This window comes from Capricornis sumatraensis, chromosome 19, assembly GCF_032405125.1.
Source record: "Capricornis sumatraensis isolate serow.1 chromosome 19, serow.2, whole genome shotgun sequence".
Taxonomy (NCBI): Eukaryota; Metazoa; Chordata; class Mammalia; order Artiodactyla; family Bovidae; genus Capricornis; species Capricornis sumatraensis.
Window position 1 is genome coordinate 47,703,221 of NC_091087.1, and position 21,116 is coordinate 47,724,336.

The following is a 21,116-nucleotide window of genomic DNA, read 5'->3' on the forward strand; positions in this document are numbered from 1 at the left end:
CAATGCTATTCTCTCAAATCATCCCATCCTTGCCTTCTCTCACTGAGTCCAAAAGTCTGTTCTTTACATCTGTGTCTCTTTTGCTGGCTTGCACGTAGGGTCATCATTACCGTCTTTCTAAATTCCATATATATGCATTAAGACATTATATTGGTGTTTCTCTTTCTAACTTACTTCACTCTGTAATATAGGCTCCAGTTTTATCCACCTCATTATAACTGACTCAAATGTATTCTTTTTATAGTTGAGTAACATTCCATTGTGTATATGTACCACAACTTTCTTATCCATTCATCTGCCAATGTACACTGGTTGCTTCCATGTCCTAGCTATTATAAACAGTGCTGCAATGAACACTAGGGTACATGTGTCTCTTTCAGTTCTGGTTTCCTCAGCGTGTATGCCCAGCAGTGGGATTGCTGGGTCATATGGCAGTTCTAGTTCCTGTTTTTCAGGGAATCTCCACACTGTTCTCCAGGGTGGCTGTACAAGTTTGCATTCCCACCAACAGTATAGAGGGTTCCCTTTTCCCCTCACCCTCTCCAGCATTTATTGTTTGTAGACTTTTTGATGGCAGCCATTCTGACTGGCGTGAGATGGTACCTCATTGTGGTTTTGATTTGCATTTCTCTGATAATGAGTGATGTTGAGCATTTTTTCATGTGTTTGTTAGCCATCTGTATGTCTTCTTTGGAGAAATGTGGTTCTGTTTTTTGGCCCACTTTTTGAGTGTGTCATTAATTTTTCTGGTATTGAGCTGCATGAGCTGCTTGTATATTTTGGAGATTAATTCTTTGCCAGTTGCTTCAGATGCTATTATTTTCTCCCATTCTGAAGGCAGAATTAGATTTTTAAATGGAAACCAGTTTAGACAAAAGGGAAATAAATCAATAGTTTGTGGAGAACACAAGATACTTTTTCTGAGGACAGTTTAATCATACTCCAGGACTGCCAGATGAGTGATGTTGCCTCTTAAGTTGATTTTCAATTGCACAACACACTGGCTGTGTGAGATAAACCCTATCAAGGTGAAAGAGCACACCTTCAAGGGAGTCAGAAAGAAAATTCTTGGAGGAGAAAAGCAGGAAGATCACACCACACTATCAAGAATGTTGAAACTTGGCCTAATTTATGAAATTTAACCAACTTTCCCTCCAGGAACTCTAGTCTTCCATATTCTTGAACCACAAAGAATGAAGGGTGCGAGAGGAGGGTGACTTGGGTCACTAATCCAAAACTAAATAGGAAGGAAGGGTTTTTTTGTATATCAAGAGCTTGACACTTAAAATTCTGGATAAAAGATATACTTGATGACTTTAAATAACTATTTGCCAGTGGAAGAAAATCTCACTGTGAAAAATCCAAGTTCAGATAACTCCTGTACTCACCAATTATTTTGTTCTCTGTAAAATCTTGTCAGTAAAGGTGGGAACCATCTTTGCATAAGTAACCTAGAAGCATGATCATTTTAAACAGAAACACAGGTACACAATCACCACTGTTTTATCATTATTGATAGATACAGGCGTATCATCTCTCCTAGCTTGGCACCAAGGGCTGAAAGAAGCCCTCCCCAGGAGTGACTGTTGAGGTTATACAACCTTTTGGCTCACAGCATGCAACTCTTTTGCCCAAATATGGTTGTTACATATAATACTTGGGTGATCACACATTCCACATCCAAGGACTGGATGTTATGTTAAAAAGCAACAGGATTCCAGAAAATCAAATATGATATCCACACAGAGGTGTTTAAGACTCTGGGGAAAATCAACTCAGATATTTAAGAATGTCCAAGAAGGCTTAAAACTGCATGAAAAAGTAAATTATGAAGGAAAAAGGATGCAAACAGCAGGGCAGAAAATTTAAAACATATGAAGAATAAATCTGGGTTGTCAAGAGCTAAAATTATGAAGAGAAAATAAAAAGAACTAAGAAAAGACAACCCCCCCATGAGGAAAGAACCAAACATACACACATAGAGATGGATAGATATAGATACGTAATTTAACACCCACCTCTAGGATACAATAAACAGGTAACAAAGTATGAATAAAAATTATTTTCAAAAACAAGCATAACTTTAAATCATTTTAAAAGTTAAAATCTGACTTAAGAAATCTAAAACATAATTGTCACATAAATGTGACATAAAAATATTTTAAAAAATGAAAGTAGCTAAGGTTAAGAATTGGCAGGAAACAAAGAAAAGGTACATGTTTTTCAGCTGTAATTCTACTGAAGCAGACAAACTAGTGACTATTAACTATTTTAAAAGTTCCTTGCTGGAGACCACTCTTGAGTGTTCCCTGTCAGGCCATCTGAGTTTCTCAAGTTCACTCCATAAACCAGTGAGAAGCAAAAAAAAAAAAAGCAAAGGAACAGTCAGCTAACATTGGTTGAACCTGTGTTATTTTTCGCTTCACACCCACCCCCTACCCACCTCCCCCAGCACACTGCGCCACACTCCCCATCCTGGGCAAACACATTATACTTTCCTCTCCGTCACCATCTCTCCTACAGCTATCTTTTGTATGGCTTTTTATTATTTCCACAATTATGTTCTTAAAATCTCCAGGTAAATGAGGCTGAGATATGTTAAGTAAAACACTGTCTTTCATAACACTTCAACTAGGCATCCACCAACAACCACAAAAGACTCCTTTCTGTTCTCAATTCAACTCAACAAACATTTATTCAGGCCCTATCATAAAATGTTTTCAGGAAAGAAGGCTTTCACTGGCTTCAAGTCCTTGGCCCCATCAGTTAGATGAGAGGAATACCAACTGCTCAGAAAAGATTCAGATCCCAGAGTGTTGTGTTTGTTTGCTTGTCTTCTCAAATACCAGTCCAACTTTCTTCGGAAGTACATCTTATATTCCAAAACACTTCTAATTCACTTAAAAAAACAATTATTTGAATAGTAATTATGGAACAAAGGAAGAAATGAGGATTTCCTAGAAAGCAAATAGCCTGCTGCTGCTGCTGCTAAGTCGCTTCAGTCATGTTTGATTCTGTGCGACCCCATAGACGGCAGCCCACTAGGCTCCCCCGTCCCTGGGATTCTCCAGGCAAGAACACTGGAGTGGGTTGCCATTTCCTTCTCCAATGCATGAAAGTGGAAAGTGAAAGTGAAGTCTCTCAGTCGAGTCTGACTTAGCGACCCCATGGACTGCAGCCCACCAGGCTCCTCCATCCACGGGATTTTCCAGGCAAGAGTACTGGAGTGGGTTGCCATTGCCTTCTCCGAAGCAAACAGCCTAGATAGAACTAAAGACTTAATCTGCATAAAGCCTGACCACACACGGTTCTGCTTCTGGAAACTTTACCATGATGGGATAAATCATTAGTTTAAATCATTCAGTGCCATACACTGTTCTAGATTTCTGGGATATAACAGAAGAAAAACAGGTAAAGGTGGTTGCCTGTTACGCTCTCACGTGATTTTCTTAATCTTATTCAATTTACTAAATAAAGATTTCCCTGAGCCTTTGTGTGTAAATCAAATTTTATCAATCAAAAGATATTTTAAATTATCAAAGACAGTTCTACAGTATTGAACAAACAATGCAAATGTTTCTTTTGCAAAAGAAAGGATTTTTGGAGAAAATGGACATGTCAAAGATGACTTCACATTTATGTCTTTAAGAATCTATTTTTCTATTTCAGGTATCTAAAGAACATTACAGAGAACGGTAATAGCAAGCAAGGGTGAAATTTTAAGAAATTATCTTATGGAATTTTCCTAAATATTCATAGGAATGTATATTTTTCAAACAACTTTTTAAAAGATTAAAATGAATTTAGATATAGAGAAAATAACAGGCCAGTTGTTACAAAAGAAAGCTGGAAAATGGAAAGTGTTGTTTCCTTTTCAATTTTATTATTTGCTCATTGTGAATTTGCTAGATATATTCCATACACAGTCTACCCACTGATGGATTTAAGCACTGACTATTAAATGTAACAGTTTATTCTGAATCCTTCTCTTTTAAAACAGAGCAAAAGCCCCAAACCATATGTGTTTGTAATTTTCAAATTGAAGAAAGCAAAAGAACCACTATAATTCTAAAATAAAAACTATAAATATTAATGTTAGCAATATTAACAGACAATACTAAAATATTAAAGACTATTAATCTTAGGAATTTCAACAGACAAGTTCAAACATAAATGTTATATATGTAACTGGGGAAAAGTCTGCCATACTATATGCATAAAGACATTTTAAAAATTGATAGAATCTTAAATATCAAAGAACAGTTGACAAGTTGAACATATTGTGTTAAATCCATATACAAACTGTATTCAGATATTCAGATATTAGATATTGGTGCCCTAAGTGTTTTTTTATTTATAAGGAAAGATACCAAGTTAGAAGAATCTTCTTATGAGTTGTGACTAGGTGGTCAGGAAAAGCCCTGAGAGAGGGCCAACGTTCAATCACACATTTAATATCCCTAAGAAGTATTTTCTTAAGAACCTTAAAAATGTTTAAGTATGAAAAAGCAGTTATTATATCAGGTTCAAAATTCTTTAGTGTAGATAGAAAAGGGTTTCATTTATCTTAGGAGCTAAAGTAATTAAAAATCCAATCAAATGACTGATCTGGGTAGGAACTAGAGACTTTTCAGCACACAGAAGTAATATATAAATTGGATTCAGGGATGTGGGGGACACGATTACCTCCTGAAGTAATGGAATTGAAACAAGATTCCATGGAACTGAGCTAAATTCCAACAAGAATCCACTTTCTGTCTCAGCTTAAAGCACTGGCGTTTATGCAAACTTAACTAAGAGGAGAAGACAACTATAGAATTTACATGGAGAGGGAACTCCACAAACTGTGTGAAATCACATAATTATTTCACAGGTAGAAAAAGATCTTTCAAAATGTGAATATTTGTAATTAAATAGAGGAAAGTTTAAGAGAGTCAAAAACATCATATTAATGCTTTTATTAATACTTTTTCTTATATATTATGTAAATATAATTAGGCAATTAATTTTAATTTTGGCTTATGTATATGGCAATGGAATACTTGAGAACTTAAATTTTACCATATTTGCATATTTATGTTTCATTTATCAAATGTATAAAAATTACTTAAGAAGATACAAAGGTTTATCAAGCAGGTGATTGCATTATTTAAAGGAAATCAAATACATTAAAATGTTTGAAAGTATCTAAATAATTGGATTTGCAAAGGATATTAATTCTTCAAAGATTCTTATATGTGACTGTCTCCTTGAGTAAAAATTTAAAATATAAGCTGCACTAGAAAGATTAAGACTAACATCTGAATCTATAACTTTAAAAACTTGAAAACTAAATTCTAAAACGAATATAAGTATCTGAATAGCCTTCACACAAAAATTACCCCCAAGGCCCTGAATATTTTATATTTAAAACTTGACATGGAAAGTACCATATGAAAAGAGAAAAGAACAATATGTGAGTTATGATGAGCATATTCATTTATAGAATAAACACTTTCATTTTGTAATTTATCTGAATTTCTCACCTTTTCGGCTGTTAATGGGGTATATTAGTATCCTGTTACTTCTGTAATAAACTACCACAAACTTAGCAACTTTGAAAAACACAAATTTATCCTCTCAGAGTTCTGGAGTCCAAAGTCAATTTCACAGAGTTAAAGTCAATGTGTGGTTCTTCTAGAGGTTCTAGGGGAGAATCATTTTTCTTGTCTTTTTCAGCTTCTAGCTTCAACTGTAAAGCTTGGCTCAAGGTTTTCCAAATACCCCCCAGCCCAGTTTCTGCTGTCACATCTCTCCCTATTATTATACTCGGTGTCCTCCTGTTTTCCCCTCATAATGACCCCAGCATTCCTTGGTTCCCAGCCCATTTCCTCCAACTTCAAAGTCAGCAACAGGAATCCAGTCCTTCTTAGGTTTGTAATCTTTCCTGCTTCTCAGTCTCATCCGTCTGACCTATCCTAGAAGATTCACCACTTTTAAGGGTTTACACGATGGGACTGGCCACCCATATAAAATTCCTAATATTACTTCAGAGAATCCAGGATACTCTCCTGACCTCAAAATACTCAGCCAACATCTATAAAGTCCCTCTGACGTATCATTCGCAGGTTCCAGGAATTAAGATGTGGACATCTTTGAGGATCACTATTCATCCATTATATGTGGCAATTCTATAATTTTCAAAATAAAAGAAAAACATAGGTTTCAAAATAAAAGAAAAACAATTATTTAACTGAAGTATAAAATTATAATAGTTCGTGCGTGGAAAATTCCAAACAGAAATGATCATACAAAATCAAATTTCTTTTCAAATGGCTTTAGACCCCATTTACTTGCATCATTTTCAACACTGTAATTTCTGAACCTAAAATTCTTACTATTACTTCAACAGTATAATCATCAATAGAAGTCAAGCATAGAGGACTAGGTATACCTCATATATTTCCAGGCTCTACCTGTGAATATCTTAAGAAAATATGAGATATAATCTACACATTATTATCATGGGACAACACGATTTCCAAAAAGTTATCTCCCTTATTTGCCTACTTGTTTTTTAAATATAAGACAAGTTTTCTAAGTAATCAAGGATATTGATGTGCAATTTCTCTCCTTTCTGCTAACCACATTATACTTTCTGCAGACGAGAGAATAAAAGAGAGTACAACGTGAAACTATGATAATGTTATCCCTCTGCATGTAAGTCAGAGTATTCTGCCTTTGTGATGGTTGCCAAGGGTACTGGAGCTTCAAGGCAGGCCTTTCTGTTTACTTACTTGAATTAACAAGGGTAGCATGAATCACCAAAATAAGTAAAATTATTTGCTGTTTGAAACAAAACCACATACATAAGTATCACGGCACCTTGATTTACACTGACTGGTTGGAAAAATAGAGTGCAAATTATTTTAGATACTATATTCAAACTCAGATCTAATTAACTGGTTTACGAAATCAATTCTAAATATTGGCTATATCTTAAAGTTATACAGAAACTTTTCATCAAAGAGGATAGTAGTAGTCTAATCAAAGTAAGGTTTTTGTTTTTAGCCCAAGAATCCACTTAGAATAGTTACTCAAAGCGACATAGTTAATACATATAATCTGAAGACTCCATGAAATAGATCTGACATGTAAGTTTTGCTTTTATTTTTAAATATACAAGGACATTTGGCCAAAAGGCAACACAATGTCTGTCCTAAGTAAGGTTTTCTTTCTGTTTTTGTTTGTTGCTTGTTTTTAACTTAAAACTCTACCGTTTTTATCATAAACATACAATTTAAAGGATTTCCAGGACAGCAGATACAACTGGGACTGTCCCAAGTAAGTGGGCATCTGCTCACTCTATGTAACTCCACTCAATTAAATTAGTCCATTCTTATTGTATGTTCACTTTTGCTCCATATTCCTCCCAGAGAATTGAATAAAAGCTAAGATCATGCAAGATCTTTCATTCTTTGCAAATCTATGCAAGCTGTTGGACTTCTTTAAATACTCTAAAAATCTACATCCCAGGTGACAACAGGTGCCACAGTAGCAGATGGAATTAGCATGTGTCAAAGGGAAGGCCATAGAACCTTCCTGTCAAGAAACTACTCTGAACCTAAGTAATTTTTTCTCAGTACTGATCATTGGTAGAGAAGAGTCAGGCACAAGCAATTCACTTTACTACTTACTCCTTGAACAGCAACTGCTGCTGTTGCTGCTGCTAAGTCGCATCAGTAGTGTCCGACTCTGTGCGACCCCATAGACGGCAGCCCAATAGGCTCCTCTGTCCCTGGGATTCTCCAGGCAAGAACACTGGAGTGGGTTGCCATTTCCTTCTCCAAAGCATGGAAGTGAAAAGTGAAAGTGAAGTCCCTCAGTCGTGTCCGACTCCTAGCGACCCCATGGACTATAGCCTACCAGGCTCCTCCATCCATGGGATTCTCGAGGCAAGAGTACTGGAGTGGGTTGCCATTGCCTTCTCTGCAACTGATGCTATGTTCTCCTAATTCAAGATGGTTTATCTCAAGATAAGGCTTACAGGCATAGTGCTATACTAGGAAACATCTAGTAAATTCAGATTTCTACTACAGCCAGATAGGTCTTTGCCTTCTTGTCAGCCAAGAGATCACCAGTGAGTAATGTCAAAAGAGAATTCCCTAGGAACTTGTCTGTTATACTAAAGCTGCAAAGTTCCAAATATATCAAAGACAGGCAATATTTCAGGTACATTTCCAATCCATCAGGGCTGAATATAACTACTTTCCTATATGCTTCCCAATAGTCATTCAGGGCAGGAACCCTTAGGATAAAACTGAGTTATATCATACTTTAAATCAAATCATGTCCACTTATACAAGCAATTACATTGCTGTAAAGCCTAAAGACCAGAGAAAGCAATGGCACCCCACTCCAGTACTCTTGCCTGGAAAATCCCACGGATGGAGGAGCCTGGTGGGCTGCAGTCCATGGGGTCGCGAAGAGTCGGACACGACTGAGCGACTTCCCTTTCACTTTTCACTTTCCTGCATTGGAGAAGGATATGCAACCCACTCCAGTGTTCTTGCCTGGAGAATCCCAGGGATGGGGGAGCCTGGTGGGCTGCCATCTATGGGGTCGCACAGAGTCGGACACGGCTGAAGCGACTTAGCAGCAGCAGCAGCAGCAGCAAAGCCTAAAGACAGTACAATCAGTCTACACAGGAAGTGCTGGCCTTAGCCCTGTACACAGACAATGCAAAGGAGCAATTCACAATCCAGACTGGTTAGCACTACTAAAGTGGAAAGGAAAACTTCCATGTGGTCTGCAATTGATTATGTATAAGTGAGAGTTTACCTTATGGCAGGCTAATTCATAAGTGACCAAAAATAGACAAATACATTAAATTTATAGAAAAGAGGGAATATACGTGCACACCATAATCCTTAGCATATGCACACAGTCAATCCACATACTTCTCAAATGAAAAGCAACCACTGACAGGCACTCTTCTTAAGACCCTTAACTATTTTCTCAGAATCTTCTCATAATCAATGTCTTATTTAAGAAGAAAGAAATGATTCATTGATTTTCATAAGTGGCTAAGATTCTTTACATCCACTAGTCCTGAGCCACATTTGACCAATACATAATCTTACCATAATCGCTTCTTCCAAAACACCTCCATGTCCACATTTCCTAGGAAGGAAGTGCTGTGAACCAACCCAGGAAATTTAATCACACCAGATAATTAACTTCTCTGAATAAACAACAGTTGGTGTCTGGAAATTTATAAAGATGGGTGAGGATTGGCTATCCTTACATCTTCTTATCGGAGTACAATGAAAGCAAATACCAAACCAGATTCTGCTACATAGATATTTATTTAAATAAATAAATATATAAATAACAAGTAGATACACTACAGTTTATATGACTCCTCAAGGGTAATCCATGTTTCTAAAATATCACTACTTCAGGCAATCACGTATCTCTAATATCCCCAATGAGAGTCCATATTTCATGTCCCTTATGAGTATCTTGCCACTGATAAGATGGGGGACATGCCATGGTATCCCCCAAAGTGGTTAGAATTTCAGCTGACCTGACCACTAACTGGGATGTGAACCAAAATAAGCAAGTCTTCTAGACTAAGAAATAATTTAAACTAACAGAAATAATATCACACTGTCAAAGCTGAAGTGTTTTTAAGTAGGGAGTTTAATGTAAGGGAGTTTAACATTCCCCTCCCTTTCAATTTGGTAATTTCAGACTCTGTATAGACCAATGGCCATTCCAGCTCTCCCTGTTCTTAGGATTACCTACAGTGATGGGAAAAAAGAATTGAGTGCTTTCACTTCTTACCTAATAGTTACATGATTAGAGTAGTAAATGATTTAACCTTTCTGACCCTTATTCAGCTCCTTCAACCTTAAAATGGAGAGAAAATGACTATCACAAAGAGCTACTGTGAAAATCAGACACGACAAACGCCAAGAAGCTAAGATACAGACAGGCACACAAGAGTCCATGCCAGGAAGGTGTGGCTCCTGGAGGCTCCCTTTTGCGGGCCTCGTTACCATGAGCAGAACCCTTCCTGAAACTCTCCCAGTCAAGTCCTCTCGGAGCTGCTATCTGAACCCCTCATCTGTGACATTGTGAAAACTTCCGAAGTGGACTATCTGCTTGTAAAAAGCCACTTCCAGACCTCTCCCAATGCTTTCCCTGATGGGACTGTTCCTGCTGATTGAATCCATAAGAGGTCAGGGCTGCCACTCTCCTTCGCTGCCCTCAGGTGCCACAAGTCTCAAAACCCCACAGGCCTCACTGTTGGTAACCTACTCGAATCTGCTCAGTCACCCTGGATTCAATGCCATCACCACAGCTTAAATGCCACCCTTTCTGTACCCAACCATTCCCGCAACTCCTCCCTGCTTTTAACAATGGTGAAAACCACAGCGGCTTGTGGCTCGTATTTTCATGATCATATTCATATTTTTCATTCATTTCATGACATGTATGTAAAAAAAAAACAAAAAAAACTACTGCTGACAATTATGGAGCAAGGAATTCAGACATTTTCGAAATTGCGCCTAAATACAAGCAGCAAATTCAACAAATTCCTCAACAATTAGTGACCTAGAGAGACTAAAAGCCAATGAACCAGTGAAGCAAAGAAAAGTACATAACTTTTTTCCCTTTTCATTAAAATAAGTTGAACAAAATCTGTGCATGATTGCCTATTTAAAAATCTAATCTTCATATCTGCCAACATTGCTTAGTTGCTGTATCAACTGTCTAGCTTTAGTCTAATAAAGCCTTTTTGAAACTTTAGAAGAAATTTCTATACAGGAAATTATGAATTTGGACAGGCATAACTGTGTCTCAATATGTAGTATTCTTATATCAATTCTCACCGTTTTAAGTATATAAACTGTAAAATATTGGCCAAATGGCCACAGTGGCCATGTAATTATAGGCTTTATTTATTTAATTATCTGTTTTCTGTGAGACTAGAAAGACAAACAAGAAACAGCATAATGTGGGTTTCTCTGTTGCCAAATAACTTCAAGTGGTGCTGTCATTATTGGTTTTTAATGGGAAAAAAATATTTGGTTGACAGTATCAGAGGAATTTCTGGGGGAAATTTCACATATTCTTGTAGATGGAAAAAAACTTTTAATATCTGTGAGCAAAACAACCATTTTCTCTGTATCTAAGTTCTATGAAAAGAAAGAAAAAATTGATACACTTTTTCTTTTTGTTGTATGTTCTTCTAACATATTTCGGCCTCAAGGAAAGACTTATGAAACTTAAATCTTATTTTCAAAACCTCTCTAGAATAGAGACATTGGGGACATTAAAAGATGAGCACTATCTTTAAAAGCATCCTATATTTTTAACCTGAATTTCCACATCCGGGCTTAGATCTTACAGATGAACTGAGGTGACTATCTGAAGTCAAAAGCATTAGCTATTTTCAGTACACAAAAACAATGCAAGCAAATATATTTTTAAAAAGAAGCTTTATGTTATGATCAACTCCAATGGAACTGAATTGTATTCACTTCTAATCCAATCTGAGTCCAGCCCTGCTATCTTGATGATTATATTAGTCTTTCACTACAACTTGAGAACTTATTAGGAAAAGGAGTATGTCAAGGCTGTATATTGTCACCCTGCTTACTTAACTTCTATGCAGAGTACATTATGAGAAATGCTGGGCTGGAAGAAGCACAAGCTGGAATCAAGATTGCCAGGAGAAATATCAATAACCTCAGATATGCATATGATACCACCCTTATGGCAGAAAGTGAAGAACAACTAAAGAGCCTCTTGATGAAAGTGAAAGAGGAGAGTGGAAAAGTTGGTTTAAAGCTCAACATTCAGAAAACTAAGATCATGGCATCTGGTCCCATCACTTCATGGGATATAGATGGGCAAACAGTGGAAACAGTGTCAGACTTTATTTTGGGGGGCTCCAAAATCACTGTAGATGGTGACTGCAGCCATGAAATTAAAAGATGCTTACTCCTTGGAAGGAAAGTTATGACCAACCTAGACAGCATATTAAAAAGCAGAGACCTTTGTCAACAAAGGTCTGTCTAGTGAAGGCTATGGTTTTTCCAGTAGTCACGTATGCATGTGAGAGTTGGACTATACAGAAAGCTGAGGACCGAAGAATGGATGCTTTTGAACTGTGGTGTTGGAGGAGACTCTTGAGGGTCCCTTGGACTGCAAGGAGATCCAACCAGTCCATCCTAAAGGAGTACAGTCCTGAGTTTTCACTGGAAGGACTGATGTTGAAGCTGAAACTCCAATACTTTGGCCACCTGATGCAAAGAGCTGATTCATTTGAAAAGACCCTAATGCTGTGAAAGATTGAGGTCAGGAGAAGGGGACGACAGAGGATAAGATGGTTGGATGGCATCACCAACTCAATGGACATGAGTTTGGGTGAACTCGGGGAGTTGGTGATAGACAGGGAGGCCTGGCGTGCTGCAGTTCACGGTGCCGCAAAGAGTCAGACACGACTGAGCAACTGAACTGAACTGAGAACTTATTCGATGATTCCAGTGTAATACACACAAATATATAGTTTTCATATAATTATGCATTCCACTTTTTTTCTTCAAAGGATGAACAATTACTGATTATTGTTGTCTGAAAGTTTTATAATGGAGCATGAACTTCCATGAGTGGTAAGTAGTAGCTGGGAAAATATCTGGAGAAAGACTTGTGACTGGCTTAGCCAAACTTCTATCTTAACTGTTCCCCAGTAAAATCGCCTCTAGCCCCAGTCTAACACTTCTGCATGTGCAAAACTATGTTATTATCAGCTATTCATCAGATGTAACAGTTTAGCAAACTAGCTCTAGATGCTAGCATGACAGCAAAATGTGATCTCTATAAGCCATTTCCAAGTGTGTTCCTCCTCACATCAATGGTTAATTTGCAAAATAACTTTTTATTTATCTTGAGGATCAGATCTGAGAATCATTATACTGTTAAATGGGATACCATTACCTGTTTTATTCTGCTTTTTATCAAACGAGATATCATTGGAATTCCACTTGCAATTGAAAAGGAATTAAATCAACTTGGCAAAAATAATAAAAAGCAATATAATGATCTTTATCAACCTTTGTGTTTTTCATTTGATAATAATCAAATTGCTCCTTGACACATTTTAAGAGGTTGAAAATTGAGAGGCAGTATCAAAATGCAACTACTCATAACATTTGCCCTATTGTAGAGGGCAAGGGAAAAAAATGTTACCTTGGCCTTATGGCCATATTGCTAATTAATACAATTTTAATTTTATATTGAGATAAGAATAAGACAATAGAGTATACATTTCTTTCGTTAATAAAACAGTATGCTAGTCTATAAAGCCTCACATATCTGTAACACTATTTATTAGTCACCTATATACCGGCAGTATATTTAATCCTCTACACATATTATCTTTACTCTTCAGAGTAATCTTAGATAAGTGACAACCATACATTTATAGGATTTTGATTTGTCTAGTAAGGTCATTAAAAGGCATCCTGGAGAAGGCAATGACACGCCACTCTAGTACTCCTGCCTGGAAAATCCCATGGATGGATGACCCTGGAAGGCTGCAGTCCATGGGGTCGCTGAGGGTCGGACACGACTGAGCGACTTCACTTTGACTTTTCACTTTCATGCACTGGAGAAGGAAATGGCAACCCACTCCAGTGTTCTTGCCTGGAGAATCCCAGGGACGGGGGAGCCTGGAGGGCTGCCATCTATGGGGTCGCGCAGAGTCGGACACAACTGAAGTGACTTAGCAGCAGCACCAGCGTGAATAAATAGTGAAGACCTACATACAACCATCTCACAGAAGAGTAAAAATAACTGGCAAAATAAAGTTTCAAATCTCTCTTAATGGTTATGACAGGAGTTTGGTGATACAGAGCAACACATTCATAAAATACTAATAGTTTTCCAGCTCCACCTCTAACCTCCTCTCTCACATACACACAGACTATAGCTGTCACAGAAAAGTCTTTCCAATTTATTTTAATCCTGGATCTAAAGATCTAAAGTAATTCATATATTTGTCAAAATAGCCAATTGTCCAATTCTCCCAGCCCAAAGTTTGGAAGGCTTACTCAAATATTTCCTTGGGAGAAGTGTTCAACAACATTCACTGATATGAAAAGGTTTTTAGTTCTGTGTATTGATAGAAAAAACATAAAGCAGAGTTTCTCTTTTGCATTATAAGATATATAATGAGGCCTCAATTTTGCAGCCTATAATGCAAATTATTAAACAATACTTTAACATATGGTGGCTATACACAGATAATTGCTGCTGCTACTGCTGCTAAGTCACTTCAGTCGTGTCCGACTCTGTGTGACCCCCGTAGACGTCAGCCCACCAGACTCCCCCGTCCCTGGGATTTAGGCTTGCAAAATTACGTTTCAAAACACACTTAGATACTTAGACAATATACTACATATGTATATATTAGACATATATTACACAGGCATTACATATATATCAAAATATACTCTTATTGTAAACTAAACTTGAAAATTTTAAATACACCATATTAAAGCATCATATTACTTTAAGAATCACTTAATGAACTGACACATTCTATACTTCATCATTAAATCAGAAATAACAGAAATGATGACAACTGTAAATTGTCAATGATGACAATGATGACAGTGTAAATGATGACAATACAGTGATGATAAATGAAAATTCTGAATAAAAATATACAAACCTACAACCCAAACGTCTATTTGCTTAAAAGGATTTTGTTGGTCTAAGTGTGCTGACCTGGTCAAACAGCCAGTCACTCCCAGTTTCTTCAATCTGTGTAGAAGTAGCATAGCTAAAATTAACAATAAAAATTAAAGTGACACTACAAGTGTTAAGAAAACAATTTATAATTAAGAAAGCAAAACAACTATAAACAGAGCACAGCTGCTCTCAAACTAAGGCACTATCCTTTGTTTTACCTTTAATGAGCTATCTTTCCTAAAATTTCACTTCTTAATTTCCTTGGTCAGAAAAATGACTATGCAAAGTGAAAATACGCCAGGAGCCTTAGAGATGCTATTACTTCATTTAAGTAAATTCTAAAGGGAAATATGAGTTGTCTATCTAGTAAGATAACAGGCAAAATGAATGCACAGTCCTATTAATTGCATTCCACATCCCTAATACTGCTTTTTTTTAGAAAGCGTGTGTGTGTGCACATAGATGCTCATATTCAAGGTTCTTTTGATAGTAGAAAGTAACGTTTCAAAATGAAGTCAATTACTGTAACTGTTTTTTTACCCTCCAGAAAATAATAGTCATGAATACTATCTAACATGATACATATCTTCATATACAACCAGCCTTCAAGGTTACATGCTTGCAAAGTAAAGAAATAAGCATAATATAGAGAAAACATTAAACTAATATTTCCCCAAATATACTGTCTCTATATTCATAAAGTGTTACATACCAAGATGTATGCGACACTTTAGATTTTTCACCTAAACTATTTTTTAAAAAATCAACTGAATCACTTTGCTGTATACCTGAAACACACTGTAAATTAACTATGCTCCAATATAATATAAAAACTATATTAAATGTTAAAAAAATTTTTAATTCTTTAGCTATATAATTCAGTACATACTTAGGGTACATTTATCTTAAAATCAGAATATTTTTGCTCAATTACCATCAACAATTTTCAAGCGTAATCATATATCTGCCACTTAGCAAACCTACATGATTAACAAAAAACCATAAATTCTAAGTAATACCAACAATAACTTAAAATACTATTTCTCAGAGATAGACCTCTCTTATTTAGCTCATTCCACAGTCGTTCATCCCACGGAAAATGTCCCATGAATGTTGCTAATAGAAACTGAACTGTCAGCTAATATTTCCAAAAATTTAAGATAGTCTGATCTCTGTTCGTATTTAGGAAACTCTCAAAGCTATCACATGAAAACCTTCTTAACATGTTACAATGCAATGAATGTGGAGGGCTCAGAAAATCTAGAGAAATCTGCTGAGAACTCTACAGGACTCCATTCTACACAGTAAATTGTAAATGACTTCTAAATCCCAGCACTGTCCTAAAACATTCATTTCTCTCCCTTCCTCCCTTTCTTTTTCTCTCCTGTCATCCTATCTCTGAGTTAGTATCTTGAGAAAGTAATTCAAGAGAATCTAAAGTAAGGGACAAAGAAATTGTTCCCATTTCCTTGACTCCACACTGACCCCCTCCTCCATTTCTGCTGTCTCTGCTATCCTGTGATGGATACTCAGCCCTCTTAATCTTGAGGTATAATTGTATCTCAAGATAGATGACAGAAAACAGATAGGTGAAAATTTTTCCTATCAAGAAAATACCTAATTACAGTATCCTGTATATAAATAACTCTCAAATCCACACACATCTCTAAATCTCTCTCTTTGCCACAACATTCCCCCCTGCAAAAAAAAATAGTGTGAGATCTTTATTCAGCTATCCCAAACAAACTCTCAAACTCTTAGAGACAGAACTACTAGAATAAATAGAAAACGAAGGGGTTCCCCTTGTAAATCAGTCACCAGGACTAGTGATTTCCCTTTGCCAGTGTTTCTCCAGGTCTCTCCTCCAGAGCTTTGGCTCAGGATTCTATTAGCTCATGAGCTTCAGTTTTCCTTCTGCCATAACATTTTTGGCCTTCTAAAACATACTCCACAAAGCAAATCCATCTTTCAGCTGTCCTTGATTTCTCTATGTAGAAGATACAGAGATTCCTAGTAATTTGAGTTCATCTTAATTGACAAGCCTTTTCATAATTTTACTTTCTCTAAATATTCTAGTCACTATCCTCAGGTCCTCTGTATTCCACAGGTGCTTTCTGCTGCTCTCCTGAACACATATCATCCCCTCCACAAGGCATTCCTCCTGGTGGTTACAGAGATAAGAATTCACTCCTCATTCAATTTCTAGTCTCAAACCTCTTGAAACATGCATATTTCTCCTCATTCTAAATTCCATCAAGGTGTGGCTATATGCGTGTGTGTGTGTGTGTGTGTGCACGTGCGCACGCGGGTGTGTGCACAGGCACGCCCTTTAAAACTGTTCAAAGATAGTCTGTCCATATTAATTTGACCCAATGAATATTATCTGTAACTCACTTACTTTCAGTTAAAATTCTATACAATCACATTAGCTCTTTAAGAAACTTTATCTTAGGTTCTTTATGTGCTTATTCAGTATTGTCCTTTAATTAACTGGCTTGCACTCCAATGGAAATTGTTGTAGACTGCAACTTCCATTAAGGGAAGGCTTTCAGTGCCCAGGAGAATGCTCCTCTTAACCTGCAACAGACACTTCACAGTATTGATGATACTGCTGCTGCTGCTGCCAAGTTGCTTCAGTCGTGTCCGACTCTGTGCGACCCCATAGAGCGCAGCCCACCAGGCTCCGCAGTCCCTGGGATTCTCCAGGCAAGAGTACTGGAAGGGCTGCCATTGCCTTCTCCAATAGTATTGATGAGGAGAGGGCATATGATATGACTTAAAACAGAATTAGACAGTATCTGCCATTTACGTGGAAGATGCAAAAAACTAAGAGTCACACGTATTATAAAATGTCACTCCGTTCAATAAACAAAAATCCTGACACTCACTGTTAACTTAGTCTGGCCTCCAGAACTTTTACAACTTTTAGACTAGTGATTTCTCCCTAGGGATTTTTCCTAATATTTCTGTGCTCAGTGCTACAATTCACCACACAGGTTTAGCAAATTCTGTTCCAAACAGTTTAAAGAAAGCTTTCATGATTAGTCAAGGGATCTTTATAAAGCAAGTACCAGTCAGTCAGTCCTTCAGGGTTGAAATTTAGCACCTTTAGAGACCTCTGTCTCCACCCAGAAATCCTTGCTGTTTACACTAAGAAGACTGGCGCCACGGCCCCCTTTCCTTTACACTCTTATCACCCCCTTCCATGCAACTCCCCTCTGGACCGCCACAGAAACAACCTGAAATTCAAAATCGCACTATAAACAGCGACAGGCGGGGCAGGTCTCCTCCCTGGGCGGCATGGTCCTGGATAATGGCCCCTTTTCCACCCTGCCTTTGGTGGCCGCTGTCCAAAGTCCCACAGCCTCAAACGTGGGGGCACAGCCAGCCTGGGGTGCTCCTGGACAGGACCCCTCCCATTCACATGCCTGTGTCCTGCCTTCAAAGCTCCACTATCAGTGCCCTGGAAATCAAAATCCAGAAGGCTGCAACTTTCAGATTTATCATTGAAAAAATTGCGCCCATGTTCACAGAGTTGGGAACAGAACACAAGGAGGTGGGGAGCTGTGGTCTGGTCATTTGTTTTCACAGCTGGCCGAGTCAATCATTCTCTCTTAAAAGCTTATTTGACAGGTGAGAAATTCCTCCTCTCTAGATCATTCCAGGAACTCCTCAGCATCAATCTGAGCTGGGAGAGGGGCCTGAAGGGGAAGGGAGTGGTGCTGAAATCGTGCTGAGCGTGTCCCCAGGGAAACTCTAGTGCAGGAAGGAGGATTTCGGCGCCAGGAATGTGCTGGTCCAGGGTCCAGAGCGAAGAGAGGGGAGAGCCGAGAAGTCTTTACTGAGAGGGAGAGAGGTGCGACCAGAAAATAGAAGATACCTGGAAATGTCCTGAAAGGGATGGAATTGGGGGAGAAGGATGCGGAGTGGAGAGAAATCGGGAATAGGAAGAGGTTGGGGCAAGGGGGGAACAGAACAACACGAAGTGCAGAGCCTCGGATGCGGGCGTCCAACCTCGGCCGGTGTCGGACCCTTCCAGAGCGCCGGCTAGGCTGGCTGCCGGCCGAGCCCCCGGAGCCGGAAAGTTGGCGCAGCGAGGGGCGGCCGGAGGGCAGTGCCCCCAGCGCGGCCGGGAGGCGCCGGGCTCAGAGTCGCGCGGCGCCTTACCTTCTGGTCGACGATAGAGCAAGCCATCTCGCGGACGTGCGCCAGGCTGTAGTCCCCGGACGAGTCCTGCAGCAGCAGCACCGGCTCGCGGCTCAAGCCGATCTGCAGATGGAAGGAGATGCCCCCGGCCGGGGCCGCGACGGGATTCAGGAACGGCGCGGGCCCCGGCCCGGACCCCGGGACCAGCGCGGCCGCCGCCGCGGCTGCTGCCGCCGCCACGGGCAGCAGCGGGCTGGGCGGCCGCAGGACCGGAGGGGCGCTCATCGCTCGGCCGGGCGCACCGAGGGCCGCGGGGCCCGGCGGCTGAAAAGTTTTGCTGCCGCCGAGCCGGGAGCTTCTTTCTTCAAGAGTCGAAGCGGAAAATAAAAACTTTCCGGAAAAGTCCCCGCGCGGGGGGAAGGGCGAGGGGATGAGGATCGGGAGGGGAGGGGGTGGAGAGAAAATGGCCGAGGCGGGAGGGCTGCGCCGCCGGCAGCGCGGGCGGCGCGCGGGGGAGGCGCCGCCGCGCGGAGGAGCAGCAGCTGCGGCGCGCGCGGAGGGACGGGGCGGCGGGTCTGCGAGGCCCGGGCGCCGGGCGGGGGCGGGGAAGGGGGCGCGAGGGGCGGGGTAGGGGAGCGAGGGGCGGGCACTGCGGAGCCACCACCCGGCGGGCTCCGGAGCCGCAAGAGCCGCGGCCGCGCGGCCGCACTGGCCGCAGTGTGCGCGGTGGCCGCCCCCTGCGCCCGAGGTTCCCTGGGCCTGAGCCTCCCCTGGCCCGGGCAGGATAAGCGGCAGGGCGTGGGGCCGCCTCCGCGAGCATGGTTCGACCCTTCCCTCCCTCCCTCCAGGACCCCGCTCTCTTCGCTGTCCCGGCTGCCCGACTGCGGACGGACGGGACTGGGCGCCCTTCCTACAACCCGCTGCCCGGGACCAGGAGCTTCACGGCCCCCACAGTCCTCGCCACATCATCCAAGTGTCCGAGGACGACGCACTTCTACCCGTGAGGTGGCCTGTGCTAAACTCAAGAATGCCAAGCCCTGCGTTTCTCCGTGGGTCTTACTTTCGGAGGGAAGATGAAAACAGAGGATCCTTGGAAACCCACTTACATCCCAGGTCCTTCCAGGAACCCTTGGGTTCGTTGCCAAAGAGGGTGGGAACCCAATCCACGGAAATATATTTAACCTGTCTTTACTTTTTTTGACACTGACACACCCTGATACCAAAGCCCACGCATTTCACCGCAGCTCCCAAGGCACCAGACATAAGTTGCTAAACTCAGACTAAGTTCTCTTTTGAAAGGGAAGGCATTCATTGTCTACAATTTTTAAAAAGAGGAAGGTCTGATGCAGTCTCTGTCCCTTAACCCTTATTCTTGGTGTCTGAAGCTTCTACCCCGCAGTCCTCAGAATCCGTTCCTTCACTGTAAAGTCAGCTTTATATAAAGCAGTGATGCTCCCAGCGCCGCTGCTATCTAGGTTGGGCACCATCGGCTTTAGTTTTGATAGTTGTTCCCTGTTGTTGCCTTTGTTGTAGTTTTGGCGGGGTGGGGAGGTGGGAAGGGTGCTTGGGAATGAATTCTGCTCTTCTCCTCCCACCAGGGCATGCTTCGCACATTGCACAGGGTGGGTAACGGTGGGGCCTCGACCTTTGAAAGGCCCTGCCACAGTGACGAGCTGACTGTCACCATCTTGGAATACTTAATGGTTTTCTGTTTGTTTGTTTGCTTTTTCATTTTGCAGTATGTTAGTTGCTCAATCGTGTCCGAATCTTTGCAACCCCATGGACTGTAGCCTGCCAGTCTCCTCTATCCTTGGAATTCTCTAGGCAAGAATACTGGAGTGGGTAGTCATTTCCTTCTCCGGGGCATCTTCCCCACCCAGAGATCAAACCCAAGTCTCCTGCATTGCAGGCAGATTCTTTACCACTGCGCCACCAGGGAAGCCTGGGAGACAGACAAATTATGTAGCCCGCTTTTCCACTTCCTAGTCCTTCCCCTTATATGGCACAAGCATGCGCAAACACACACACACGCAAACTAATAATGTATGTTTTATTTTGTACTGTTACATTGTTTATGTCTTGACCTCTGTTTCTGACCCAAGACGTGACATTTCAAGGTGATTTTCTCTTCAAGCCTCTTTCCCAGGGTCAGTAATGGAGACCTGAATGTCCTCAAAGGCATTGTCACTCACTGCTCTAGAAGAGACCTGAGTTTTTTTTGT

The 21,116-nt window shown here is 40.3% G+C and overlaps 1 protein-coding gene across 2 annotated transcripts in view; it reads right to left on the reverse strand.

The window, feature by feature from the left end:
* The window catches only part of PRKD1 (protein kinase D1), a 352,100-nt gene extending 332,921 nt beyond the window's left edge, over positions 1–19,179 (reverse strand). For both annotated transcript variants that reach the window (XM_068991082.1, XM_068991081.1), the window contains exon 1: positions 18,916–19,179. In XM_068991082.1, coding sequence (XP_068847183.1) covers positions 18,916–19,179 — 264 coding nt within the window. The remainder of the gene's footprint in view (positions 1–18,915) is intronic.
* Between the last annotated feature and the right edge of the window lie 1,937 nt (positions 19,180–21,116).